Below are 23,871 nucleotides of genomic sequence, written 5' to 3'. Positions count from 1 at the left end.
TCACTTCCTGCACCCCAAATGTTTGAGAACACAGTCTCACATTACCATCTGCCCAGCAGCAGAGGAAGTTATCACTCATCTCTTCCCCTCCACTCTTGTTTCCACACCCATCACTCCTCTCTCAATCAGCTCTCTGTTCCTTAATCACATCAAAGCACCTTTTTAAGACCACAGTTTGAAATTGTCTAAGTAAAAATGCTCACTAAAACTAATTCCTCTTTAATATGTAAATTTAAGCCTGCAGACTTGGGAATGGAAGAGAATAAGGGAGCAATAAACTGTAAAATGCAGGTAGTGGGACTGGGAACAAGTAGAGAAGAAGGTGGGAATCTCAAGGTACATTTCAACTGGATGATTTATAATTTGGCGTGACATCCTCAACTGATACACAAGCTCCAGTTTGAAGAATTGCTTGGAATTCATCAGACCTACATTTTGAAACAAAAGGACTTCCATTCTTCAAATAAATCAGCACTCTGCTGTACAGCCTGGGCCTTTAAATTAGAATTCTGATGTTAATCTCTGGGTTTGGTTTTTTTTCCTTCTTCTTTTGGTGAAGATAACACCATTGTTTTGGGTAAGACAAACTCCCTATGAAATCTTTAATTTACTCATCAAATCATATACCATAACAAATACTGGTTTGCAGACCAGACTTGAAATATTCAACAAGCAAACCATGGGTTTGCTTTGAGCAGGGAGGATGACTGAGATGATGTTCCAGCTGGAAGAACAGTGAAGTTGCACAGCTAGAGTCAATATCATATACATACACAAATGCACAGAGACTGAAGCCTCCAGGCAACTTGAATTTTGGCACTTCCTAACTTTAAGTACTTGGATTTGCACCTTAATAACATTCTTTTAACATTGTGTGTGTATAATACGCTCATAGATCACTCAGCCAAGACATAACTGATTTAATCAGCCACATTTGTGAATTATTTGGGAAGCTTACCCCAGTTTGCTAAGTTGCAGCCTTGCCCAATAAAAATTAAAGCAGATGCTTCTGTGAAGACCAGAGAAACAAGCTCATAATGTAAGAGGAACAGACTGAACTGTAACAGAAGTGTGACAAAAAATATTTTGTTCTTTGCTACTGTATATGTAGCCAAAACTACAACACTACAGATCTGCCAGTCCAAATGGCAAAAACATCATTTTAAAAAGAAAATCAGGTTTAAAAGAAACTTGAATTACGAACCCTACACATAATGAAGCATTTTCATAAAGAACAAGGAAAAATATGTAAATTAAGTGACTTCCTAAAGAAAAAAAACTCCAGCTATTCTACACATCAACACAAGATAGCATATTTTAGGAGAAACATTGAAATTCTTCAGCTGTTGAAAGCTGATAATCAAATTAGATATTAATGCAAAAAACTTTTTATCATCAAATATTTTAAAACACATTTTTATTAATAATATACAAATTAAAATTAGAAATATACAGTGTTTCTCTAACATAATGAAAAAAGGCCCAAGTAAGAACAGTGGATTCTGTGTATTTAGAATTATTTATGGCAGTAGCCTCAAATACATCGCATTTTTTCTATATTCCCTTCTAGTCCCTAAGTGTAGAACTGTTTATCTAGCAGTACTTATTTCCAGTTGGTAGTCCTGCCATTCCCTTAGAGGATTTGCCTGAATCACCAATTAAGGTCTAATTGTCAGAAAGTTGCTCTCAGCAGAGTATGTTTTCCCTTCCTCCAAACATCATCCTGTTTTTAGCAATAACACTCATACAAAAACTAAAATTCCTCTACCTTCCAAATAGGAATCAAAATTTCTACCTGTAGAACTGACCTAGGTTTTTACATTTTTGCTTTGCCTTCAGGGAGCTGATTTTTGCTCTTTTCTACATGGACCTTTTGCAAAACATAGGGTTTTCTAGTCTCATTTTCCAACTGGAAACTGGAGAAAACATTACTTCTCTGTTCACAAAATAATTAGGTCTGTAGAGTATTTAGATTCCATGATAATAATGCTCATAGAAACAAGGTTTACCATGTGTTTTCCTTCATGTCCACACCATCTTCAGCAGTTACTGGCCCTGGTCACTTCACATCTCAGGTTACTGTTTCCCCACTACATTTGGTTTTAAAAAAAATGAAGTCTAAATTGTTGCTACAAAGTCATCCAGGCTAAACTTGAAGCCTTAAAAAGGGCAGGGAGGTTTTTATTTGTTTCTTAAATCACAAGAACTGTCTGCTTCGTAGTCTTCCATATGTCACTAGAATGAAAATTAGCAACTCTAAGCTGCATTGCCACCCAATATTACCAATTCAAAAAGATGTGCAACTGCAAAGACAGACTTGTACATGCAGTTCTTCCACTAATGTCTCTTAAAAAGCAGCTCCACAGATGTAAGAGTTTTAATCCTTCATTACCAATCACAACATTTCATTTTCTGTATTATGCCACAAGTTCATTCCATTTCACACTGTCTGATACAGGGTTCTTAAAGCTAGAGGGAACAAAAGCACACTGCAAAAAAAGGAGGACAGATTTTTCCAAGACTCAACTATCCTGCCATCTACTCTGCCCGAGATTTTCCTGGCTTTTGATAAGCTGCATGTTATAATGTGTAAGCACTTTACTTAGAAGAAAGAACTTTGGAAAAATATGATCAGGAAAGAGCGACTCATAAATGAGCAGTGAAGCTCTGCAGAAGGAGCAGAAAATTTGAAATAGAAGGTGAGAGGTGAATGCAGACCTGATTTCATATTCCTTCATTCTATGCAGCAAGAGGAGAATTGTAAACTCTTTCTGTAATATCTGTAATTTCAAATACTTGGGTTTTCCTTGGCTCTAGTTTAATCCTAAGTTTTATTCCAAATTGTCTTTGAAAATATAGTGACTAAGATGTAATTACTTTCATTAGAAATAGAAAGAAGAAACTATTGTGAATTCTTTTCATTATAGGAGGTGGGGAATTAAGGACCATGACAATCTCCAATCTCTGACCTTTGGGGTCAGTACATCAGACAGCAGTACAGAAATTTTCTCCCTCCTTCTGGGAGTTGTGAGTGCCATGTAATGCCCATATTCTCATTTTATTGGATGTGGACATTTTAAAAGAATAACCAACAAGAATCAGCAAACAGCTGGTGCCATTTTTCTATGCCTTCGTGTTCACACCTATATACACATTTTATGTAGAAATTAATGCACTTGGGGCTTACAGATACTTTTAAGGAACATTCTACTGATTAAGGACTTTGTTTTTTATTTAGGCATACCAGCATGAAAGCTTCAGTAAACAGGTTGATATTCAAAAGTGTCTCTCTATCTACAAGTCAAGTACCTCCATCACTCCTTTATTTCACTTCTATTTCTTTTAACACCCCCCTGTAAAACCAATTAAAACAATCTTCAATGTTTTAAATTGCCTTTCGCATTTTCCTCCTATTGTAGCCTGGTCCTCCTACAGGACCTCCTTTCCTGGGTCTCCTCAGGACCAGGAAAATAGCTGTAGATCTTACCTCTGAATAACAGATTTACAAACATCACCACCCACTGTTTGAGCCTAACAAATCATGTCTTTCCTGCCGTGTTCTCTTCATTCTTACCTCAGCAAAAAGGACACTGTCAAAATTGTTCGGCATGAAACTGAACAGCTTTGACAGATGTCCCAATTTACAGATTTTTCTTTAAGGAAACCAACCAACTGCTTAATTTTAAAAAAACATCATCTGTAGACTGGTACATATACTCAAATGTTCAACTTGATTCTCACTGCAACCCACAGAGATGTGCGTCACTTTCGGCACTCCCAGCCCGTTTTCTCTTGGAAACTGTGCCCCTCATCTTCAGCTACGGGAAGAGAGCCTCGGCAGAAGGTTCCTAAAATGACTGAGCAGCACCTTGTTAAGAGAAAAAATTGTGTTTTCTACATTCAAGACATGTGAGACATACATGTATGTGTGTGTATGGGGAAAAAGTGTTTATATTTTTAGATCACTTTGCATTGGCATAACAAATGGACAGTGAATTGCCTCATACATCACGTGGTGTCTGTCATTTAGGGAAGGTTTGTGATCTCTCTCTCAGATTTGGAGTTCTGTCCCCCAAGATGAAACAAAAAGGAAAAGGAATTAAATACATGCCTTACATAACCACCTGCCTTTTCACCTTGGATTTATATCAAGAGTGCCTCAAGTTTTCAATGACCATGAACTAAAGGTCCCAGTCTAAAAAAATTTATGTCCTATTTTTATGTATTTATTTACGTACACAAATGCTAAATCTAACTTCATGAAGCAATTGCAAGATCACATAAAAAACACCTATAGTAACATGCCCACACATATGTACATGAAAGTAACGCATAGATAGAGAGCAGACAGTGTGTATCTTCATGCTTTACTTCTGAGTACATAACACTGTAATTACCCCATAATAAAATTAAACAAAATGAGGAGAGTTAGCGCAATGGTCTATTTGAGACAGAAAAAGACCTCCCAATTAAGTGTGAGTTCAGAGTGTTGTGGACTCAGCACTCAGTAACTGAGGAGCGAAATATAAAACATCACTTCCTAATGCCCAATTAAGGCAACGCAGCAGCAGTATTAAAAAGCTGAGGATAGCAGTGAGTATGACTGGATGGACTAAGTCTTATTTTCATGAACGAAACAGTCATGTTTCTGTATCACCAGCTGGAACAGGAGCACCCCTTTAAAGAATCACAGGCTGAACATGTATAAAAAAAAAAAAACCAAATCAGAAAAACCCAAACTGATCATATAGCTGTATCAATTCCTATAAATAAGAGTTATTTATTTATTTTTAACTAACTGCTCGGAAAGAGTAATTAGCAGGATACAATTAGGCAACAACTGAGAAATACTTAAAATCAACCCACAGACTTCCTGTTTATGATTATTACCCATAAGATTGTATAAAAAGACTGGAGAAAGGAAGCTGGCACCCTATTTAGCCAAAGAGCAAAATATATATCATATTTTAACAAAAACAAAAAAGAAACTAGAGTAGAGCACACATTTTAAATACAGCCAGAGCAGTTTATGTTAAGGGTCCTTTGAAATAAACTGTGCTTATTTATTTATAGAGCTTTCATCATTATATCTCTCAATGCACTACAAAATGAGAAAATCCACTAATTTTCATTTAAAGCTGAACTAAAACTCCACAGCAATAACAGAAGGCAAAACCTAAAACTAAACATATATACAGAGAAAGAGAGAGAGAGAGATTTCAACAATAACTGACCTGCAAAGAAAGACTTCGCTTGCATAGTAAGTTTGAATAAATTCTATAAAAGATGTTAAATTACTAAGAAATCTATTTGCTTTGATCTGATACAACAAAAACCTCATGAATAACAAGATTTTGGGCTGAATACACCTTAAAAGGGTTACAGTCTACCCTGAGCTCCTGGCCTACCAATGGAACTATCACAGAGGTGCAGAAAAAATACATAAATATTAACATTTTAATTGGCTGATACACAGTCACAGTGGGGGAATTTGTGGATACAGCCCTCTCAAACCCACTCTATTTACAGAGATGAAAAAGAACAGCATGCAAATAGTAAAAGGAGATAAAACACTTTAACAACCCTACAGAACTGTAGCAGCAATCTTCTAGCAAAAAGGATTAATTAGGAACAAAGGCAAATGGCCATTTGCCTTAAATTATCAGTTCTCCTCATCATCATTATTCACCAGGAAAATCTTTGTACCTTCATAGCCATTATCTACATACCTAGGCTATGACAATGCAGTGTACAAAGCAACTGAAAGCTTTTGAAGGTAGCTGAAATCCCAGATGAAGCACGTTTGTTCCATGAAGCCATTTGTTGTGAGCACACCCCAATCTGACAAATGCATTTGACATGATACAAGAACATGCCAACAGACTGACATAAAAAAACACCAAATAATAATGCTTATTTTCTTGATTAAAGAATCCTGTCAGTGCTCCTTTCCCAAACTCTTTCCTCTCCCTCTCACAGGTTGCATTTCATGTTATGCGCACGTCATCCACAAATTTGAACTTTGGATTTAAACCCCTGCTTCTCTTGTATTTAAATTATGTAAATATCAAACTCAAGCCCTGTGAAATCCAAAACAGAGAGCATCTAGTCCTGGTTTAGGACAAAACAGGCTTGTCTTCTTCCTGTTACAAATTTTAAATGGGCAAGAGTAGGGCAAGTCTGGTATTCAAAGTCTTCTGCTGTTATTTATATTGCTACAGGGTGCTCTGCAACTTCTCATTCCTGCCTCCAATTTTCTCTTGTACAACTTTCACTTCTCAGTGTCATTAATATACATTCAGTAAACTGATGTCAAGTTGCTATTAAAAAAGTTAAATCTCCAGCAAAAAAAAAAAAGGAGGCTTTGCACTATCAGAAGATGGCTGGACACGGCTAGTAATGTACCTAAGACACAGCTGTGAGAATAAAAATTTTTCCCTGGCTAAGGGGAGGGATGTCAAGATATTTGTGTCAGCTGCTCCATCCTGACACTACTGACTGGATATTCACTGGATTTTTTAGCTCAGTAGCTCAAAATTAATTGAAAAATAGACAGGGTGGCTGGCAAACAGCAGTTGACACATTTGAAGGGACACAACTCCAGGATAAAAGTCAGTCTGCTAATTTCTTTCGGGAGAAAATACTTTTTTTGTGTTACTATTATAACATAAAAGCAGCAAATCCCACGTTCAAAATGGTGCCTATGCAATGCAGTACAGAGAAACCCAGCTCCCGGCTGTGACCATGAACACAAGTTCCCCACGCCGTAAGAACAGCTTAAAACTGCCTACAAACTATACCTTGGCAGGGCAGACAGGTAGGTCTGCTCTACATTTAAGAGATGCTGAAATACTTATGGCTATATGGGAATTAATTTTTTTTTTTCCATGCTTGCAAATGCCCTAGGAAAAAAAATTAGTTACATTGGCCAAAAAAAAAAAAATATATATATATATATTAAAAAAAAAAAGAGAGAGATGGAGAGAAACAGAAAAATCAGACAGATCTTCTGGAGCAACCAGCTTAAACTGGGTCCAAATGATGCTTCCAAGAGACTACAAATATAACCTGTCCTCTCTCCGAGTTTGTAAAGACAAAATTATCAGTTTTAAGTAAAGAGCTGAAAGAAACTATGATCATAATAGAACACATTAAAGGTGATGTCTCCTTTCCAAATTCTAGCATAGGCAACAAAATCCTAGGGAGGTAAAAAAAAAAAAATCCAAAATTAAATATACCCTCAATTTAAGGTCAATGAAATCAAGCCAATGCAGAAATCAGCATGCAACAAGAACATGATTACAGTCAGCAAATCAAGTACAGGAAAAATGAACCATGAGGAAAATAACTGAATACTCTGGGAACAGCAGAGCACAATACCAAAAAAAAATCCCCACAGACTACCCAAAGCCATAAGGGAGGACAAATCTCAGCTCTTGCTCACTTTGCCTGAATAAAATACATGAAATCATATGCTTTATTTCCTCAACAGAAATGTAAAAGAGTGTAAAGAAAAAAGACTGCCAAGCAAAATAGGGCACTTTGATTTCTGAAGTCAAAATTCAGGACACATTTTTAAAAGAGCTTACTTTTTCCTCAAAATATCAAGTTTTTGTTCACTCCCTCCAAATGCAGGTAATTTTCTTAAAAATTTTTCACCCTTGCAGTGTTGAACGTAATGGGACGAATAATACATGATGCACAAATAAGTTATAATGCTCCATGCAAGTTATTAGCAGTGAGATGCTGAATGTGTGATAAATCTAGACCTGAAAGTGAAATATGCCTCCTAATTAAAAATCAATTATTAAAAACAGTAAAGAATGAAAAAGAAAAAAGGCTCACTCACCAAACTCATAATGAAATCCTGGAAACTTCAGAGTTATTTGAAAAGCAGAAAAAACCCTTCAACATCTATATTTAACTAAAGACTCCATTGTGGGTTTCTTGATTTTATGATTAACAGCTCTGTGAAAAATTGTTTCTGGTATCTTTTTTGCTTTTATCTCTTCATTCCAAATGGTCATGAAAATGAACAGACAGCATTTAAATGGGGAATGCAAGAACAAACCATTGCTCCAGCTCTGGGAAATCGAAGTACAGGGATGCCCTGATGTGGCTCAAAGGTGACACATGGAAGATAAGCAGCCATCCAAAACCAAAAGCAGCCCCTGAACTTGCAAGCAAGTGCACCATGTTCACCCACAATGTTACCCACTGGGCTTCTTAGCAGGTCTCTTCAAGAGAATGGTTTTAACATCCAGGGAAAGTGATTTGCAAACATTTGATCAGGATGTGCAAATAACTATTTCCAATTAATTTGTGGTTAGTTCTGAAAAGATTTCAAACACAGAACAAATCAAAAGCAGCTCAAAATCACAACACCTGTTGCATAAGCTTGGACAAGCAGAAATTTCCAGTTTTCTTTATCTGTAAAACTAAGACATGTATTCATACCTCCAGCAGTGACAGAGAGATTAAATTAACAAGCACTACCGAGGAGATCTGAATCCCATTATTGGTGAAACTACACTGGTATTGTGCATTATCATAAATATTCAGGATCTGCAATCAAAAGAAGGCTTTGGGGTTTACGTATATAATAAAGTTTTAATAATTCACTATCAATATTTCACACGGATTGCTACCGTCACTTTCTTCTGGATAAAAGAAAAAATACATCCAGAATTTAAAATCCACAACCATTCCACTGGGAATCAATTTCTTCTACAGAAAACTGCCTGTGGAGAGTACCAAGCCATTTTTCCAAAAGCCAGGGTCTCCAGGCTCCATCTGCCTGTGGCAGGTGGGTGGCTGCCCAGGGCTGCCTCCATGTTGTGTACCCCTGAGCAGGATCTGGCCTGCAGACTGCACACACTTTTCCCTTCTCAAAACATGCATCCTGCGGCACCTGTTCAAAATCTAGAGTGCTTTGACAATGAAACTTTCAGGATTTTTATTCAGAAAATTTGGAAACCCCAAGCAAGTGTGCCCTGAGGACATCACCCTACCCATGGGCGGTGGATGGCACCTCCACACACGCAGCCCCTCAGCCATGAGCAGTCACCCTCTAAGCCAAAGAACTGTCAAATTTGGGATTTTTCCAGCACCACAAGCAAGAGGGCACATTGTTATCCTTCCACCAGAGATCAGCAGATGTGGGATTGGGGTTCTGGCCATGGGGGCTGCAGCAGCTCGTACCCACAGAAACCCACTGCATGCCCAAACCCCACAGCAGCTTCCCCATAACCCCAAAGGCACTTTTTAGCCCCAAAGGATTTTTTAAAGTGACAGTAAAAGCCCCAAAGGATGTCAGGGCAGGAGAAGGGAGGGAGGGAGGGAGGGAGGGAGTTAGCTGATAGCACAAATTTGACCCATAGCAGAGGCTGATCCCATCTGCTGCAGAGGGAGAGCCACATTATCAAGGGCCACACTGAACAGACATCAACTTCTGAAGTACAGTCCAGCTGAATAAATAACACGGAAAGTTAATAGCCAAATCCTTTCAGCAGCAGCAGTGCACTGGGAACCTGATTAGAATTTGAACATTTGCATTGATTTATATTTTTTTTCGATGTTACCAGCTGGGAGCAAGTGCTGGAGGGGAGGTACAGGAACAGCTCTGCAAAAACAGGAACAGCTAGCGAAGGATTACCTCCTAAAGGATTATCTTTTAAACAAAGAAAAATTTGGTATACTGCAAACAACTAACTCAAATCAAAAGAAACACATTAATCCAACAGGATTAACAGGTAAGGCTGCCCTGTACTTTAATGTCCAGACACACAGCTAAGGAACGTGATGGTTTTATTTAGATGATTTTATTTAGTTGTCAAGCACCTTCTCATAGTCCAAAATAAGAGCTGCCTGTTCAGTTAAAACAAAAGCTCTGATGACTTAGCCTGCAGCCTCACAAGCAACAGAGATCTCCTGTCTTTTTACAGAGCCCTTTCCTTTACCCTTACATATGTAATCTCTGATCATAGAGTTCTTTTAACTCCCACCAGGAAGGAGCATTAGTTGCTGCCTGTACTGCTCCTGCGCTGTGAAATCTCCAGAACCGAGCTCTCTTACTTCCCTCTGGGTGGCAGGGGAAGTCACTGAAACTGAGAGGAAGCTCTTTATGGGTTTGTCTTTCCTGAATTGTTATCACTCACGTAGATTTTACAGCCACAGTACTACAGAAATACCAAAAGTAAAATAGCTCAATCTACTAAAATACAACAGCATCCATGTATTTGGAAGCAATCCAGTTATAACTACTTGAGCATCCCTGCCTTAGCAGTAGACACATTAGTAGCGTCTCTGACTTGCACCAAAGATTTATATTGAGATCTACTTGACTATTCTGGCAAGAAGAGTAATGTAAGCAACGAAGTTTAAACCATAACAATATTTTTTTAAAAAAGTACAAAGATAAAGCCACAATCATTTACTAAAATTACATTTCACTGTATTTTAATATTGCCACATTTCTGTTAAAATTGTAAAATTGTTTATTAATCATACATTTGAGATTCCCCTGGGGTAAATGAAAAAGCCTAAATGCCTAAAAACACAACACAGCATAAAGCAGTTCAGCAGTTCCTTTATGTTTTAGCCAGCCTCATATACATGTCAGCCCCTACTTTGACCCAGAGTTGAAACCAAATTCAGCAGCAGTTGCAAACCTTACCTCTTGATGATAGGAAAGATTATGGACTTTGGTGAATTTCTTCATCTAATAAATTTATATTTTTAACCTTTGAACTTATATTCTTTTATAACCAACTAACCTCTGCATTGGTCCAGCACATATTTCATGTTTATTTAAGAATGAATTAAGCATTATGTAAAGACTCACCTCCTCCACCTCCAAGAAGACTGGAATTAGCTGTAAGAAAAACAAAAAGGGAATTATTAGCATTGAGCTTCCTAAATGTACATAGAACCAAAATAGAAGATGTTTCACAAGAGATTGTCCATTGTTTCAGTAACTTTGCTACTCTTCCCTTACCCGAAAACACTTAATGCAAAAACAATCACTTATTGTAAATTGCAATCACAATCTTTACCTTTGCAGTATCTTGGAAAATGCAAGCTAATAAATAAAACAATAATACAATTACTAAAGCTAATGCATTGAATAGGTTATGAAATTACAATCCTGCATTTATAATTCTATAAACCATATTCCTTTGTGATTACCAAATTAATTTAAAATTTTCATTGCAGAGAAACTTAAATAGACTTTGATGCAACTTCTGATTATCTCTCCTTGTTTTCTATGCCATGGGACCTTTGGGGATGATGATGAGAAATCCTGGCTCCACTGATGTAAAAGGGTTTGTGCAATTGAGCTGGGATTTCCCTCAGCAGGCTTAATTGACTCAGCACTGTAACCATCCAGCTACCCAGGCCAGAACTTGATAAATCACTTATGAAAAGCAATTTTCAGAGCATGGTGATACAAGATGGTCCTTCAAATTAAGCTAGCACAATTGGAGTCATGCCAAATATTTTGCTTTCAGTGCCTAGGCAGAAACAGAAGGAACGCCTAAGCTTCTAAACCTGTCCTTTAGATGTGTGGGAAAAAAACCTTGTATCAGAATATGTTTGAAACAAAGTAAGAGCATAAAGGAGAGACACAGGCATTTCTGATGAGTAAAGAACAGATACCTCAAACCACGTCTGGCTCCAGGACAGGGTATATAGTAAGATAAACAATAACATACAGAAAATGCCTAATTTATCCTGTGTACGTCATTTTGCTCTGTCTCTTCAACAGAAGTCTGTAAACAGCAAATTCCCTGAAGCTGGGTTTTTTTCATCACTTTCTTGAGACTTTTACATAAAATTGACAATTATCTTTGTTTTCTTCTTTGTCAGATATTCTACAAACACCTTGGACTTAACATCCATTTTCGCCTCAAACATTTGCAGCCAGCTTTGCTTGACAGCGCAGTAAAACCAGATTTTCCATCACAGCCAAGATCCATGTTCGAAAGTACCTCTACATTACTCAAGAAGTATTCTACATTAGTCAAAATGCAATGTTCTTTAAAGAAAAAAAAAAAATACAGTTTTATATCCAGCATAGCTGACCATATCAAATCAAAGCAAAGTTACTCATCTTAGGATTAGTTGCCCTACTGTCACTGAGGAATCATTGAAACCAAGACCTAGAGAGATGTTCTCATGCCTTTTCCTCATCCAAGTCTGGTTCTAGTACCCTGGAACATTAGATGAAGGAAAACAGGACAAAAAATCCTTTTTTTCCTAAACAAAGTAACTTGGAGCCATTTTCAAAGAAGTGCTTGTTTGGAGACACAGAAAGGTTGGAGCAACAGGCACAAAATGGAAAACTTTAAAAAACAACAACAAAATTATCTGCAAGTGAAGAACAACTCTTGCCTAGCCTCTCTAAGGTGCTAGCAGAGAACAAATACTGCCATGTATACACTGCCTTTGACAAATACATGATGATGGTAATAATAAATGTGTGCAGACACACTGCAAAGAACGTCAATCTTGCTATATTTACCTCATTCTTGCCCTGACTGAAATTCACTATTAAACAAAGAAACAAATAAAACCACAAATAAAGCCTCACATATTTCTACAGCTGCTTCTGAAGACCTCCTGTAACAGGTAACATCACTTTCCCTGCAGTAAAAAGTACTTATCTGCTATAGAAATCAGGAGAGTTCTTATCAGAAGAAACTGAAAGGAACCAAATGTCATCTACCGCCTGCTATTCCAGCTTAATTTTTTCGCACTGTAGAATACACCTACAATTAAACTATTCTAATCCTTACATGAGTCACGTTCTAGGATTTCAGTTATTATGTCTGAGAGACTCGAGACATACAGCTAAAACCTGTTACCAAAGTTTCCACTGCTAAAAAAGTTTCTTTGGATATCCAGCCAACATCCCCACTGCAAACTTTCATTCAATGGCTTCTCAGAGAATTATGTTTCTCTCATTAACTTTTCCTGACAATGTTCATCTTTCCAATATTTTCCAAAATCTTCTTAATAACATATAAGTCAGCACCACACACTTCTCTATAGAAACACTAAAAACAGTTCAAATGGGTTTTTGGCTGCAATGAATCTACTACAGCTGTTGAAAATAAAGTAATAATTCACAGGGACTCTACTTTTTAATTTTGCTTGCATAATAGAAGCAGAATGACTCCTATGATTCCAGGAAAGAACAAGACTGATTTATATTTACTGTTTCTTTTCTAGAAACAACGTGTCAAAAAGCAAAAAGTTTTATTTCCAGATTTTTCACATGCTTCCTGAAAGGTTCAATAAAACGCACGTTTTTTATTTGGGAAAGTCTTACCACTACAGAAGTAATTTGTCACTTAGCACCTAATGAATCTCCTCCCACACAGGGGTCAGCACAGCCCCATGGCTGCAATCACATTGTATTACGTTGGAGCAAGCATGGCCTCTCTTTTCAGTCCCTCTGTGTTTATCTGCAGCTGCATTTTGTCCGTCACTGCTCCCAAACCATCAAGTCTTGCAAAACCCTTTGGAAGCTGCTCCTGCTGCAGAGGTTCAACTATGGGTAGCTGTACAAGCAACCAGCAGAAGGTCCCGGGAAGCTTTCAACCTCTAAAGTTGACAGAGTCCAAATTGCACCAGAGGTTACACCACTGCAGCTCCTCTCACTCAGGGCATGCCCAGCCTTGGGTAGAACACCCCACACCATGTGCCCTGAGAAGCTGTGGATGTCCCATCCCTGGCAGGGCTCCTGGCTGGACTAGACAGGGCTCTGAGCAACCTGATCAAGTGGAAGGTGTCACCCCAGAACACCCACCCACAGCAGGACAGCTGGAATGGGATGATCTTTAAGGTCCGTTCCAAGCCAAACCACTCTATCATTTTATGACTGCAGATTGTAAATCCATCTTGGCTAACCCTTTGTTCTTATTTCTCTTTTCCAGAGCTGCACAAGATTCTCAAGTCACAGGAGACTCGGGGTGAGAGGAAACAGGAAGATTAAATTGCTACCAAGTTACCAAGGCAAAGAACAATAAAAGAAAGCAAACAAGAGTAACAGGGGCTCCAAAGAAATGTGCATAAGGCTTCTTGCACCTCATTTCATTCCCCATATCACCCTTTCAAAGTGACCTGCCCAACCTCTCTGAAATTGCCTCCTCAAAAACTAGACCACAATAGCTTCCTGGGCATTAACTCTGAAAATCTACTCACAATAGAAACTTGAAATATTATTTTAATAGATACACAGAGTGGTCAGGCAGCCAGCAGATGACAGACTGCTGTGCCAGACTAAAATAGAACACACACTGATAGAGCCCCATCCAAAACATCATTGGCCATGGCCCTAAAGAGGCAGCAGAGATTAGAGTTCATGTAATTTTGGCTACACCAGTAACACAGGCTTCAATTTTTAAAAAAAAGTTAAAAAAAAAAAAGAGCACCATATCTGGAGACCAGTTCCTGGTGTCATTTAAATAGTGGCTCCATGATGACACAAACTACAGCTCCAGAGGTACTGTACATCACCACTGCTTTAAAAGGAGACTCAAATGCTGCGTTCTGAGAGGCAGATCTCACCTTCACAGTCTGTCTCAGTACAGTGAGCAGAAATACATCTAGAAGTGTTAAGATAGCTTTCAGCCCTGGGTTTCTTTTTAATAGCGACATTAGAATCATTAGCAGAAAAAGTGTTTCTACAAAGTTCAGCCTCATCCGTAAGAAAAAATCTACTCTAAAAAAATCACTTCAATGAAAAAAACAGTACCTAATCAGTAAGGATAACGATTTAGCCCTTAATGAGATGCTTATAGCCCCAGATTCAACCAGAAATACAGTATTTCAAGTTACTTAAAACCTCAATGAACTAAATAAATATGCTGCTTAAAAGCACCAGGAAGCCCTGCTAAAGAAACCTAGTGAACATTAGTCTGCTGTACCCTGAGAATTTAACACTTGCTTTAACAAACAAAATTCTTTCCAAAAAACTAGTGTGGGGAGAGAAAGGAAAAAAGTAAAGAAAACAAAAAACCTGGAAGGAAAGAATTTAAAGTAAGCTTAGTTGCTCATGATGGAATACCCACAATGTAAGCTCAGGTTACTGAAATGTACAGATTTTAATAAAGAATATACCAGTACATTTAACAAGTAAGAACTGGACATCAATGTTTTAAACCTCAGCCTTCTTAAAGAGCTACATTTTGTTGGGACTCACCCCATACATGCCACCAATTGTTGGCATTGGTGCTCGGCTCCAATCTGACTGCCACCATCAGTTTATCACCTTACTGTAAAACTTCCATACCTGCTCTCTGAGAGTTCCCATGGGCTGCTTCACACAACACTGACTCCTTTCCTCTTCCTTATGTGTGGCCAGCTGACTCCTTCCTGTCCCTTGTACGACCACCTAACCCTTAACTACTCCTCACAGCACAGCCAACACAACAAACTCCAGCTCTCCAACCCTCCTCTCCATCAGCTAACCCACTCATAGCACCCATCCCATTGGACACAGCTGTGACCTATTAAGGCCCAGCCTTATTGGATACAGCTGTGTCCTATTAAGGCCAGGGCTGTTCCTACTCTTTGGTAATTAGTACAGGTGCAACTCCTCAGGGGTGAGATTGTCTTCAGCACTACCATCTCTATACTCCTACAATCCAACCCCCCAAAATGTTGTATCATTTCCCAGCAGCTTTTTTACTGAATAAACAGATCAGAAACTCTGATGGGGTGTTAATATTTTCCTCACTGTTGTCTTTACAACAACATTCTTACCAAACAGTAAGGTTATTTGAAATTTTGAGGAAAGCAACTGAATGCTGAAGAAGTTCACCTCAAATGAAATTGAAAATCTTCCTGTGCTGCTAGCCAGAACATAGAAAAAGTGAAGGAAGATGTGTGTTGGGGTAGGTTGAACAGGCAATTGCAGGCACAGAATTTTTTTTTTCTGCTGTCAATTCTGAGGAATTTAGAGAATAGGAAAGATGTGAATAGAAATTTTTGTGATATCTCTGGAGATAACACACTTTTAGCTTTGTTAACAACACGGCTGAATAACTGTTTACTTTTTGTTGGCACATACTCATCTGACAACAATTTAAGAACATAAATTCTTCTGGGAGCATGTCTTTGTCAAGTATTAATGGCACTAGTAACTTAAATTGACATCTATGTCATGCAGCCATGCATCTGTCAGTATAATAAAAATATAACTCTAAAAGATTAGTTGATATTGTCTGACTTTGGCAGCAGATGTTTGAGCTTATTTTGATGTAAAAAAGATTGAATATTTTTGTCAATACTTTCTAATTGTGAAATTTATTCAAGGAGACAACTTTATAACTGGCAGTATTGTAAGATGCAAGACATTCTATTGCCTCAGACACCATTTTTATTCATCAATAAAACATCATAAGAGGCAGCTGGTGAGCAGAGTAACAGTAATTTATGGAATGGGAAGCTACATTTCTTCTACATGTTTTGTGAGACATCCTTACCTGTCATTGCATTTCGTTTCATCTTCTCTCAAGAAACCAGAGAGAACAAAGAGGAGTGAGATAACAGCTGCACCTTGTACCTCCAAACATTTTTAGCGAGAGATGCGTTTGGGTGCCTTGAAGTAAAAAGCTTCAGGCTTAAAGATCATGAAGTCATTTTGCAGTGGGTATAGTAAATAAAACATAGTCACCACTCTGTTTAAAATGCTTCCCTGCATATAAAGCTACAGCAGTCAGGAGAGGAAACATAACATTATAACAACAGATTGGGCCAGAGTGGCAAAGTTATGTCAGTGGCTAATGATGCAAAGCAGAGACTACTGGAAATTAGAAAACCACTAGGCCTAAGTGGCCAAATAAGATTGACTTAAAACATACAACCATACCCCCAACACAGCTCCAGAATACAGGTGGTACAATTTACAGAATCTCTACAAACCAGTTGCTCCTCTCCAGGTTTGCTTACTTTTAATGTGTGATCAAGAGCACATCATACTCTCAATACACACTCAAAGACTTCAGCTTCATTCCTAAAAAATGTCCTTTTCTCCCTAAAAAACTCCTCTGTAAGTAGACACAAACGTTTACCCAGTCTAATTTTATTCATAATAGGAAGTACCAACTTCAAGCTCTTTTTCTAAAAAGCCAAGATCCCTAGAAGCATGACCAAACAATTCTGCTCATGAAGTTTCCATCATCTTGTTTTAGCAAAACAGATGATGCGAGATACTACAGAAGGAATTGACTTTTACATCTTACCTTTTTTTAGATATAGAAACTGCACAGTACAAGTGAAAGATTAAAAACAAAAACCAAAACCAAACCTAATGGAAGGCTTTGTGCAATTAGAAGCACAGGTTTTGTATTTGAAAGCAATAAAATGGCTTTGTGGCTCACAGGTTGTGTCACAACCTGTGATATTCTCTTCCCCAGTCACAAATTCTGTACAGAGAACAGATTTTTTTTTAAACTAAGGTTTGCTATCTTTGCAAATAAAGCAGTCTTTGTCTCTAATTTCAAGCTTGTAAAAGGTATGTCAGAGGTAGATTAGGGGGGAAAAAAATAATCAGCATACTAGTAAGTACTCAGGAGTTGATCCTGTCAAGGAAATTGCCTTCACAACATTCTGAATTCAATAAGGAAACAATAACTGTCATAAGGTCTCAGTTATTTTTCTTCTTCTAATACATTACCAAGTCAATACATGATATGCATTTATGCAAGAAGGTTATTTTTTCAAGTTATATATTACATCCATTAAGCTTAATCAGTCATATGCAAAGCATCTCTGAAATCTGATATGACAAGTAAAAAAAAGCCACCAAATGCACCAAAGACCCAATGCAGGTAAAGCAGCAGACAGCAGCATGGGACAGAAATGAGCACACAGCTATCAGGATAACATCTTCAACTCGGCCTAATTGGAGGCACAACTTCAAAGCAGAGGGAGCAGAATGACAGGATTTTTACCATACAGTGAAATACAGTAATTGCTTTAATGCAGGGTGAAAGAAAATTAACAGAAATTTAAGTTGACTAACACATCCTGAGAAAAATCCATGAGAGAAGGTGTTTGGCCCAGAGTACTTCCTAAATGCTGCTGTATAAACTTCCATATGGACTGAAGTTTAGGCTGCAGCTTTAAAAGAAGCCTAAACTTTGCAGTAGCCTGAGGACTCCACCAAAATTGCTTCTTGGTGGGAAAGTCAGACAACCACAACAAAAAAATGTAACTTAAAAGAATATCCCAAAAACCAAATGAACTTTTTTTTTTTTTTTTTTTTTTTAAAGAATGGTCCTAAACACAACTACACAAAGCATTTCCAGGTGAAATTTTTGCAAAAACTGCAGTTCACACTTTCCTACCAATGAAATTCATACTTCTCACACCCATCCAGTGGTATTAATTTCAGCTAGACAGGACCATCTATTTCAAAAGAAAAGAAAGAACGTGGTGAAGAAAGAGAAGGTTTCCTGCCAGTGCCTCCAGAAGGACAGTTAGAAGAACCTGTCTGATGAGGCTGATGTCATCCTTGGAGGGGGAAGACGACAGACTTGTTGAATCAGAACCTGCAGTTTGCAGGGAAGGAGTCAGAAAAGGCTAAAGTGTCTGGTCAGCACAGAAAGATCCATGGCCATGTTTTGTGTGCGCCCCTCTGCAGAAGCTCATTTTCCCCATTCCTCTCATTTCAGGAAATAACAGAAAAGCAAAAACCTGGAACAATTTCACTCTAAAACACAGGGTGATAAATTGCCACACGCACTACAAAATGATAAAGGGAAAGAGATTAATTAAGATTTGATCCATTTTGTGCATCAGTTTGTGATTTGCTCAGCCACTTAAAAGTTGCCTTCTAGATCATTAAGGTATTTAACAATCTAGCTGAGCTGAAGTGTAAAGCAACAGGAACTTCCTTCAGCGCAGAATAATGAGGACAAAAATATTCAGGTCTACTAAAACCCATTCTTCATTACACAGTTTAGGCCATCTGTGTGGTTTGTAAATGTAACATTAAAGGGAATCAAAGTGCTGCAGTATATAATTAATCCATTTAAGTAGAATCATTATCAATATTTAAAAGCCTATGCAAAATAAAGTAAGACGTGGTCCAAGGTTCTACTAGCACAATTAGTAAAACAGTTTTGGTAGTAATCGTTGCAAAACAATTAGTGAAATTTATAAAACTCATGCATCTTTCCAGTATCCCAAAGGAACTAGAATATGTTATCTGGAAAACAGGGGGAAAAAAAAATCAGACTGAAGTTCTTCAAGCTTTTGCTGCTTTTGTCTTTTCAAAATTACAGCCAGCTCTGAACCTACCAAAGTCTACCTGTATCTTATGACCTTTTTCTTCTATTTTTAAAACACAGCTATGGTACTTATGGTGTAGCTATATATAAATGAAACTAGGTTTCATTTCAATATTTGCTACAAAAAAACTGCATAATATTTAACTTCTCCAAGGAAAATGTCAGACTGCAAAAAGCTGTATTAAAGCGACAGTTACCCTCTGAAAATGAAAACAAAAGGCAACAAAAACTAACATATTTCAGTCCTGAAACATTAGTAGTCAAAATTCAGGGCTTCAAATCACTTTTAAAAACCCTAATTTGTTATGAAATCAAAGACCACTGCTGCAAAGAAGCTACCTGGGGCCTTGTCCTGCCATTTTACCATGGGGCAACCAGCAGGAAGAGTTTCCCTGTGGTGCAGGCACATTCCACACTGCCCCTGTTTCACTCTCGGGCAAGCCAAGCAAGGGTAGTCACAGCTCCAGCTGCAGGGTGACCTCAGTGGGTGAATTTTCAAGTCAAAGTGGCACATGTCGACACCACTGTTTTTTCTTAGGGTAGTAACACTCATGAACAATTCAGTTTAAAAAAAAAAAAACAAGAAAAAAGGCACACCTGATGTCCTACAAAACAGAAACAGCCCTGGTGTTTTGGTCTGGTATGGTTTGGTTTTTTTCAGCTACACAGACAAGACTTCACTTGCAACTTCTGCCTCCAAGTTAGAGGAAGGCAAGCTGTTATTGCACTGTTTTTGCAAGAGCAGCCTGGGAGGAAGATTTTGACAATGAATTACAAGCTCCTGCAAGCAACTAGCGCAGACTTGTAGGAGCTGAAGAGCCTGCAAAGCACTGAAGTTGACTTTAAAATGTGTCCAACTGGGTGAGTGTAACATGCTCTGCACATGATCATGTTGCATCACCTCTCTAATGATCCTTTCTTTATATAGCCTGAAATTAGAAGCAGCTCCTACTGTGGTCTGTGGGAGCCACATTACAGAAGAAACAGAGGATCTGGTTATGTATTTTAAAGTCGTGGGGGTGTTGTTTTCAAACACAGGCCCAAACTGTTCCTATAGGGCTAAATATTTGTATAACGACAGTCATGTACTCCTTTGTAAGGGAAAGTGGAACTTAATAACCTCAGTATTTCAGTCAAGCCAGAAATAATGCATTATGGTAAAATATGGACTGGTCATCATACACTGCCTCTAATAATATTGTCCCAAATATTTCTGTATCCTGCTGTCAAATATACTATCCATACTTTTTCTTAAGTGTCTGTTTCAAAAAGCTATAGCCTAAAAAAAATCTGGAGAAGACCTTAAAAGACAGTAAGAATAAAGTGTAGCCATCAACTTACTCTATCAGAGACATCAGAAATTTCCCCTTTTATGACAAAAGTAAGTCAGCTTAGTCAGATCGATCATCCTTTCCATTTTACTGCTCTTGGAACGTACAGTCCATGACACATCTTAAAATGGAGAAACATAAACTAAAGTTTGAAAAAAAATACTGTTAGCTTACTATTTTCACATTCCCTGAAAACTCTAAAAACTCTATTCAGGAACTTTAAAGAAAAGGAAGATCACAAATAATCAAAATGATGGGAAGGCCTGAAGATATTTTCAAAGGCATGACAGAGCCAAGAGCCCAGATGAAATCCCTGGCAATGACAGATTTTAGATTGTGTGGGACAATTCTTTGTTCCTGTCAGCTTGTGGAGAGTTTCTAATCTTTCCTAGCTGCAGATGCTCGCGGTTTGTGATTTATCCCAACAACCACCAGACCGAGCTGTGCTGTGTGGTTACTTCCCTAGCAAACAGTGCCCTGCACCCCATTTCCCTGGCCATCACCTGTGTACCTGCCCCTTGTGCTCCCCATGGCTGCCTGAGTAATAGAGCAATGAGTCGATTTGTTAAACTCTTAAGATCCCTCTTTAACACTACGATTACAGGCACTTCTTAAAGATAAGGCAGATTAAAACCATTATCCAAAAAATTGCAGTAAACAGGCAACATTGTTATAAGGTTGTGCATTCTAGCAGGAAGTATCTGGCAGAAGCAGCATTAAGGCTTTGATGAAAAATTTACTGAGGTTATGCTGGACAAGGAGCTTTCATTTTCTGTGAAGCACAACAGGAGGGCAGGATGTTGCACTGTCAACGCTGATAATGCCGTGCAGACAGAAAAATAATCATCAAGCTGCAACTCCTAATCAATAACTTCATCATATAGGCACCAGTGGGTCATCCTTAGAATTTCACGTCCTTGCTTCCTGCTAATTCCACTGGTCAATTTAGATATGGAAATGTTGCCTGTATCAAGCAGGACACATGCCACCTTGTCATGTAGGGTGATTCCCAACTAGGCAACGTATTTCCATAGTCTAGATAAGCCAAGACTTCTGCATGCAGAACACGTGTGGAAGACTGATTTCCCTCCAGGGCCAATGATGACAGGCAGGCACTGTCCGGTGGCAGTGTGGGACATCTGTGTTTTGTGAACCCAAGACAGATGATATGAATTCACCCTCTGGTGGCCAAGATGCTTGTGGTTAATTTACCACCACCACCACAAGCGCTTCCACCACAAATCCTTTCAGCCATAACCGCTACCCAAAACCGCAAGAACTGCTCATACTTGCTATTTTAGCTACTTTTTTTTTTTTTCATTGCTTCTAGTCACAGTTTGCCCACTAATTCAAGAGTAATACCAGCATGTAAAACAAGTAATAGAACACATCTGCCCTTTGCCTGGGCCACAACTCAATCACAAGCTATTTTGTATTATCACTGAGAGTTTCAATAAAAAGGACTGTGGCTTGTGAATCAGAGCTTAGGACTGAGAACAAGAAAGAAAAATCCTACAAACAATTTCTGCAGATAAATAAACCAAAGATAAATTGGGGAAAGCTGATTAATCACTTCAAAGTATGCTGCTCCTTTTTTGTGCTGTTACTGAGCATTTTTTAAGTGCTGCTTAAATAAGGGCTTCTATGCTTTTGGTTTACCAATCTTTCTGTAAGGCAAAAAGGAAGACAAATACATGTAGCTAAAAAAACCCCGCTGGGATGAACATTGGTTCAAAAACCACACTGGTCCAAGTTGAATCACTTTTCTCCAAAATGCTGCAATATATGCAGTCCATCTAGAGCAACTTTCTAACGCCTTGCTATAAATGAGATGATATTTTAATGAGTTATTTTTCCTTCTATACTTTACCTCGAGGAAAAATAAAGATCTTAAGAAGCTCCAAGCTTTCACATAGACCATTTGAATCCAGGATTAGTCTGTAACTCCCAGTGGTCTATTCCATGTCTAGTAAGTATAAACAAGGATGCTATAATCTAATCTGTGCAGAGCAAACACTTCATTTCACTATTCTAATACTACTAGAGTGATTTATGAGGCAGCTGATTAATTCTGAAAAATGTACTAAGAAAACAAAGGCAAAATTAGGCAAAGTACAAACGTTGTTTATATGAATACAGAGACCAGTAATGTCAAAGGATATCACAGGCATCTTATGCTACACATAAGCACATCTGTGAGGCAGGTAAAGTATGTTTTTATAGCTGTTCAGAAAAGAAAATGACGAATCATCTTTTATAGCTCTATATAAAATTACTTTTCTAGTGGCAATTAATAGAGAGAGGCCCCAGAACACCAGTCACATGCTCTAACCATCAGGGAGAAATAAATTACATGACAATAAAACCCCCCCAAACTTTAGTGAATATGGAAAAATCTGTTTTCTCTTGAAAAGCATTCACATCAATCACACATTCTATATGCACATCAGCAAAGAGATGGTGGAGCTAGAGAGGATTTGCTGCGCCCAAAGCATCAGGTAGGGAGACTGCAGTTCAAAGTCCACATGACCAAATACCCAGCACAAGTTTATGGTCATTATTTGCAGGAAAAGATGTCCTGTTAATTTATCTCATGTAATGCTGATATCATTCCTACCAATATGCATAAAACCCACCAAGAGTCCCAAAATGTTACCAAAGTATGTTAGAAGCAGCAAAATCCACAGTGATCTGGCTGGAAAAAGGGACTGCACTGGAGCATGGCTCTGTTCTTCCCCCAAAGTCTCAGGCAGTCTTTTCGTTATACTTAAAACAAATTAAATCTACTGCAATTAATGATTATAGTTTTTCCTTCAATCAGCCCATACTCCTCTAGGAAATTAACTTAGCTATTAAAAGCCTAAAGGCTGGAAAGGAACCTAGTTAGATGAGTTTTACCTCCTCTGTATTGCCTATGTAATCAAATGCAGTTTCCCCACCAGTTTAATTCTAATCAGTTTAATTACTGAAAATTACAATGAAAAAAAAAACCCTTAATTCTTACACTAGAACAAAGGAGAAAAGCTACACTTGGTAGTAGAAGAGAACTGGGTGACTTTGATACTGCACATGAGGGAGAGGAAATGACCAAAAGTAAAGACAAATTCCAATATTCCTTAGACAACAGCTATCAGACTGAGGAGGTGGAAATAGCAAGCTACAAGCCAAGAATAAAACTCAGCACAGACTGCTTCCAAGATGTGAAGTTGTGAGGAGAGTTTATTACTTCAATATTG

General features: G+C 38.1%; 1 protein-coding gene across 4 annotated transcripts in view; it reads right to left on the bottom strand.

Moving 5' to 3' along the window:
* The window catches only part of MACROD2 (mono-ADP ribosylhydrolase 2), an 842,730-nt gene that overhangs the window by 649,073 nt on the left and 169,786 nt on the right, over positions 1-23,871 (bottom strand). For all 4 annotated transcript variants that reach the window (XM_041474169.1, XM_041474167.1, XM_041474166.1 and 1 more), the window contains exon 4: positions 10,844-10,873. In XM_041474169.1, coding sequence (XP_041330103.1) covers positions 10,844-10,873 — 30 coding nt within the window. The remainder of the gene's footprint in view (positions 1-10,843; positions 10,874-23,871) is intronic.

Source organism: Pyrgilauda ruficollis, unplaced genomic scaffold (genome assembly GCF_017590135.1).
Source record: "Pyrgilauda ruficollis isolate IOZ18807 unplaced genomic scaffold, ASM1759013v1 scaffold31, whole genome shotgun sequence".
Taxonomy (NCBI): Eukaryota; Metazoa; Chordata; class Aves; order Passeriformes; family Passeridae; genus Pyrgilauda; species Pyrgilauda ruficollis.
This window is presented reverse-complemented; position numbering and strand designations above follow the sequence as displayed.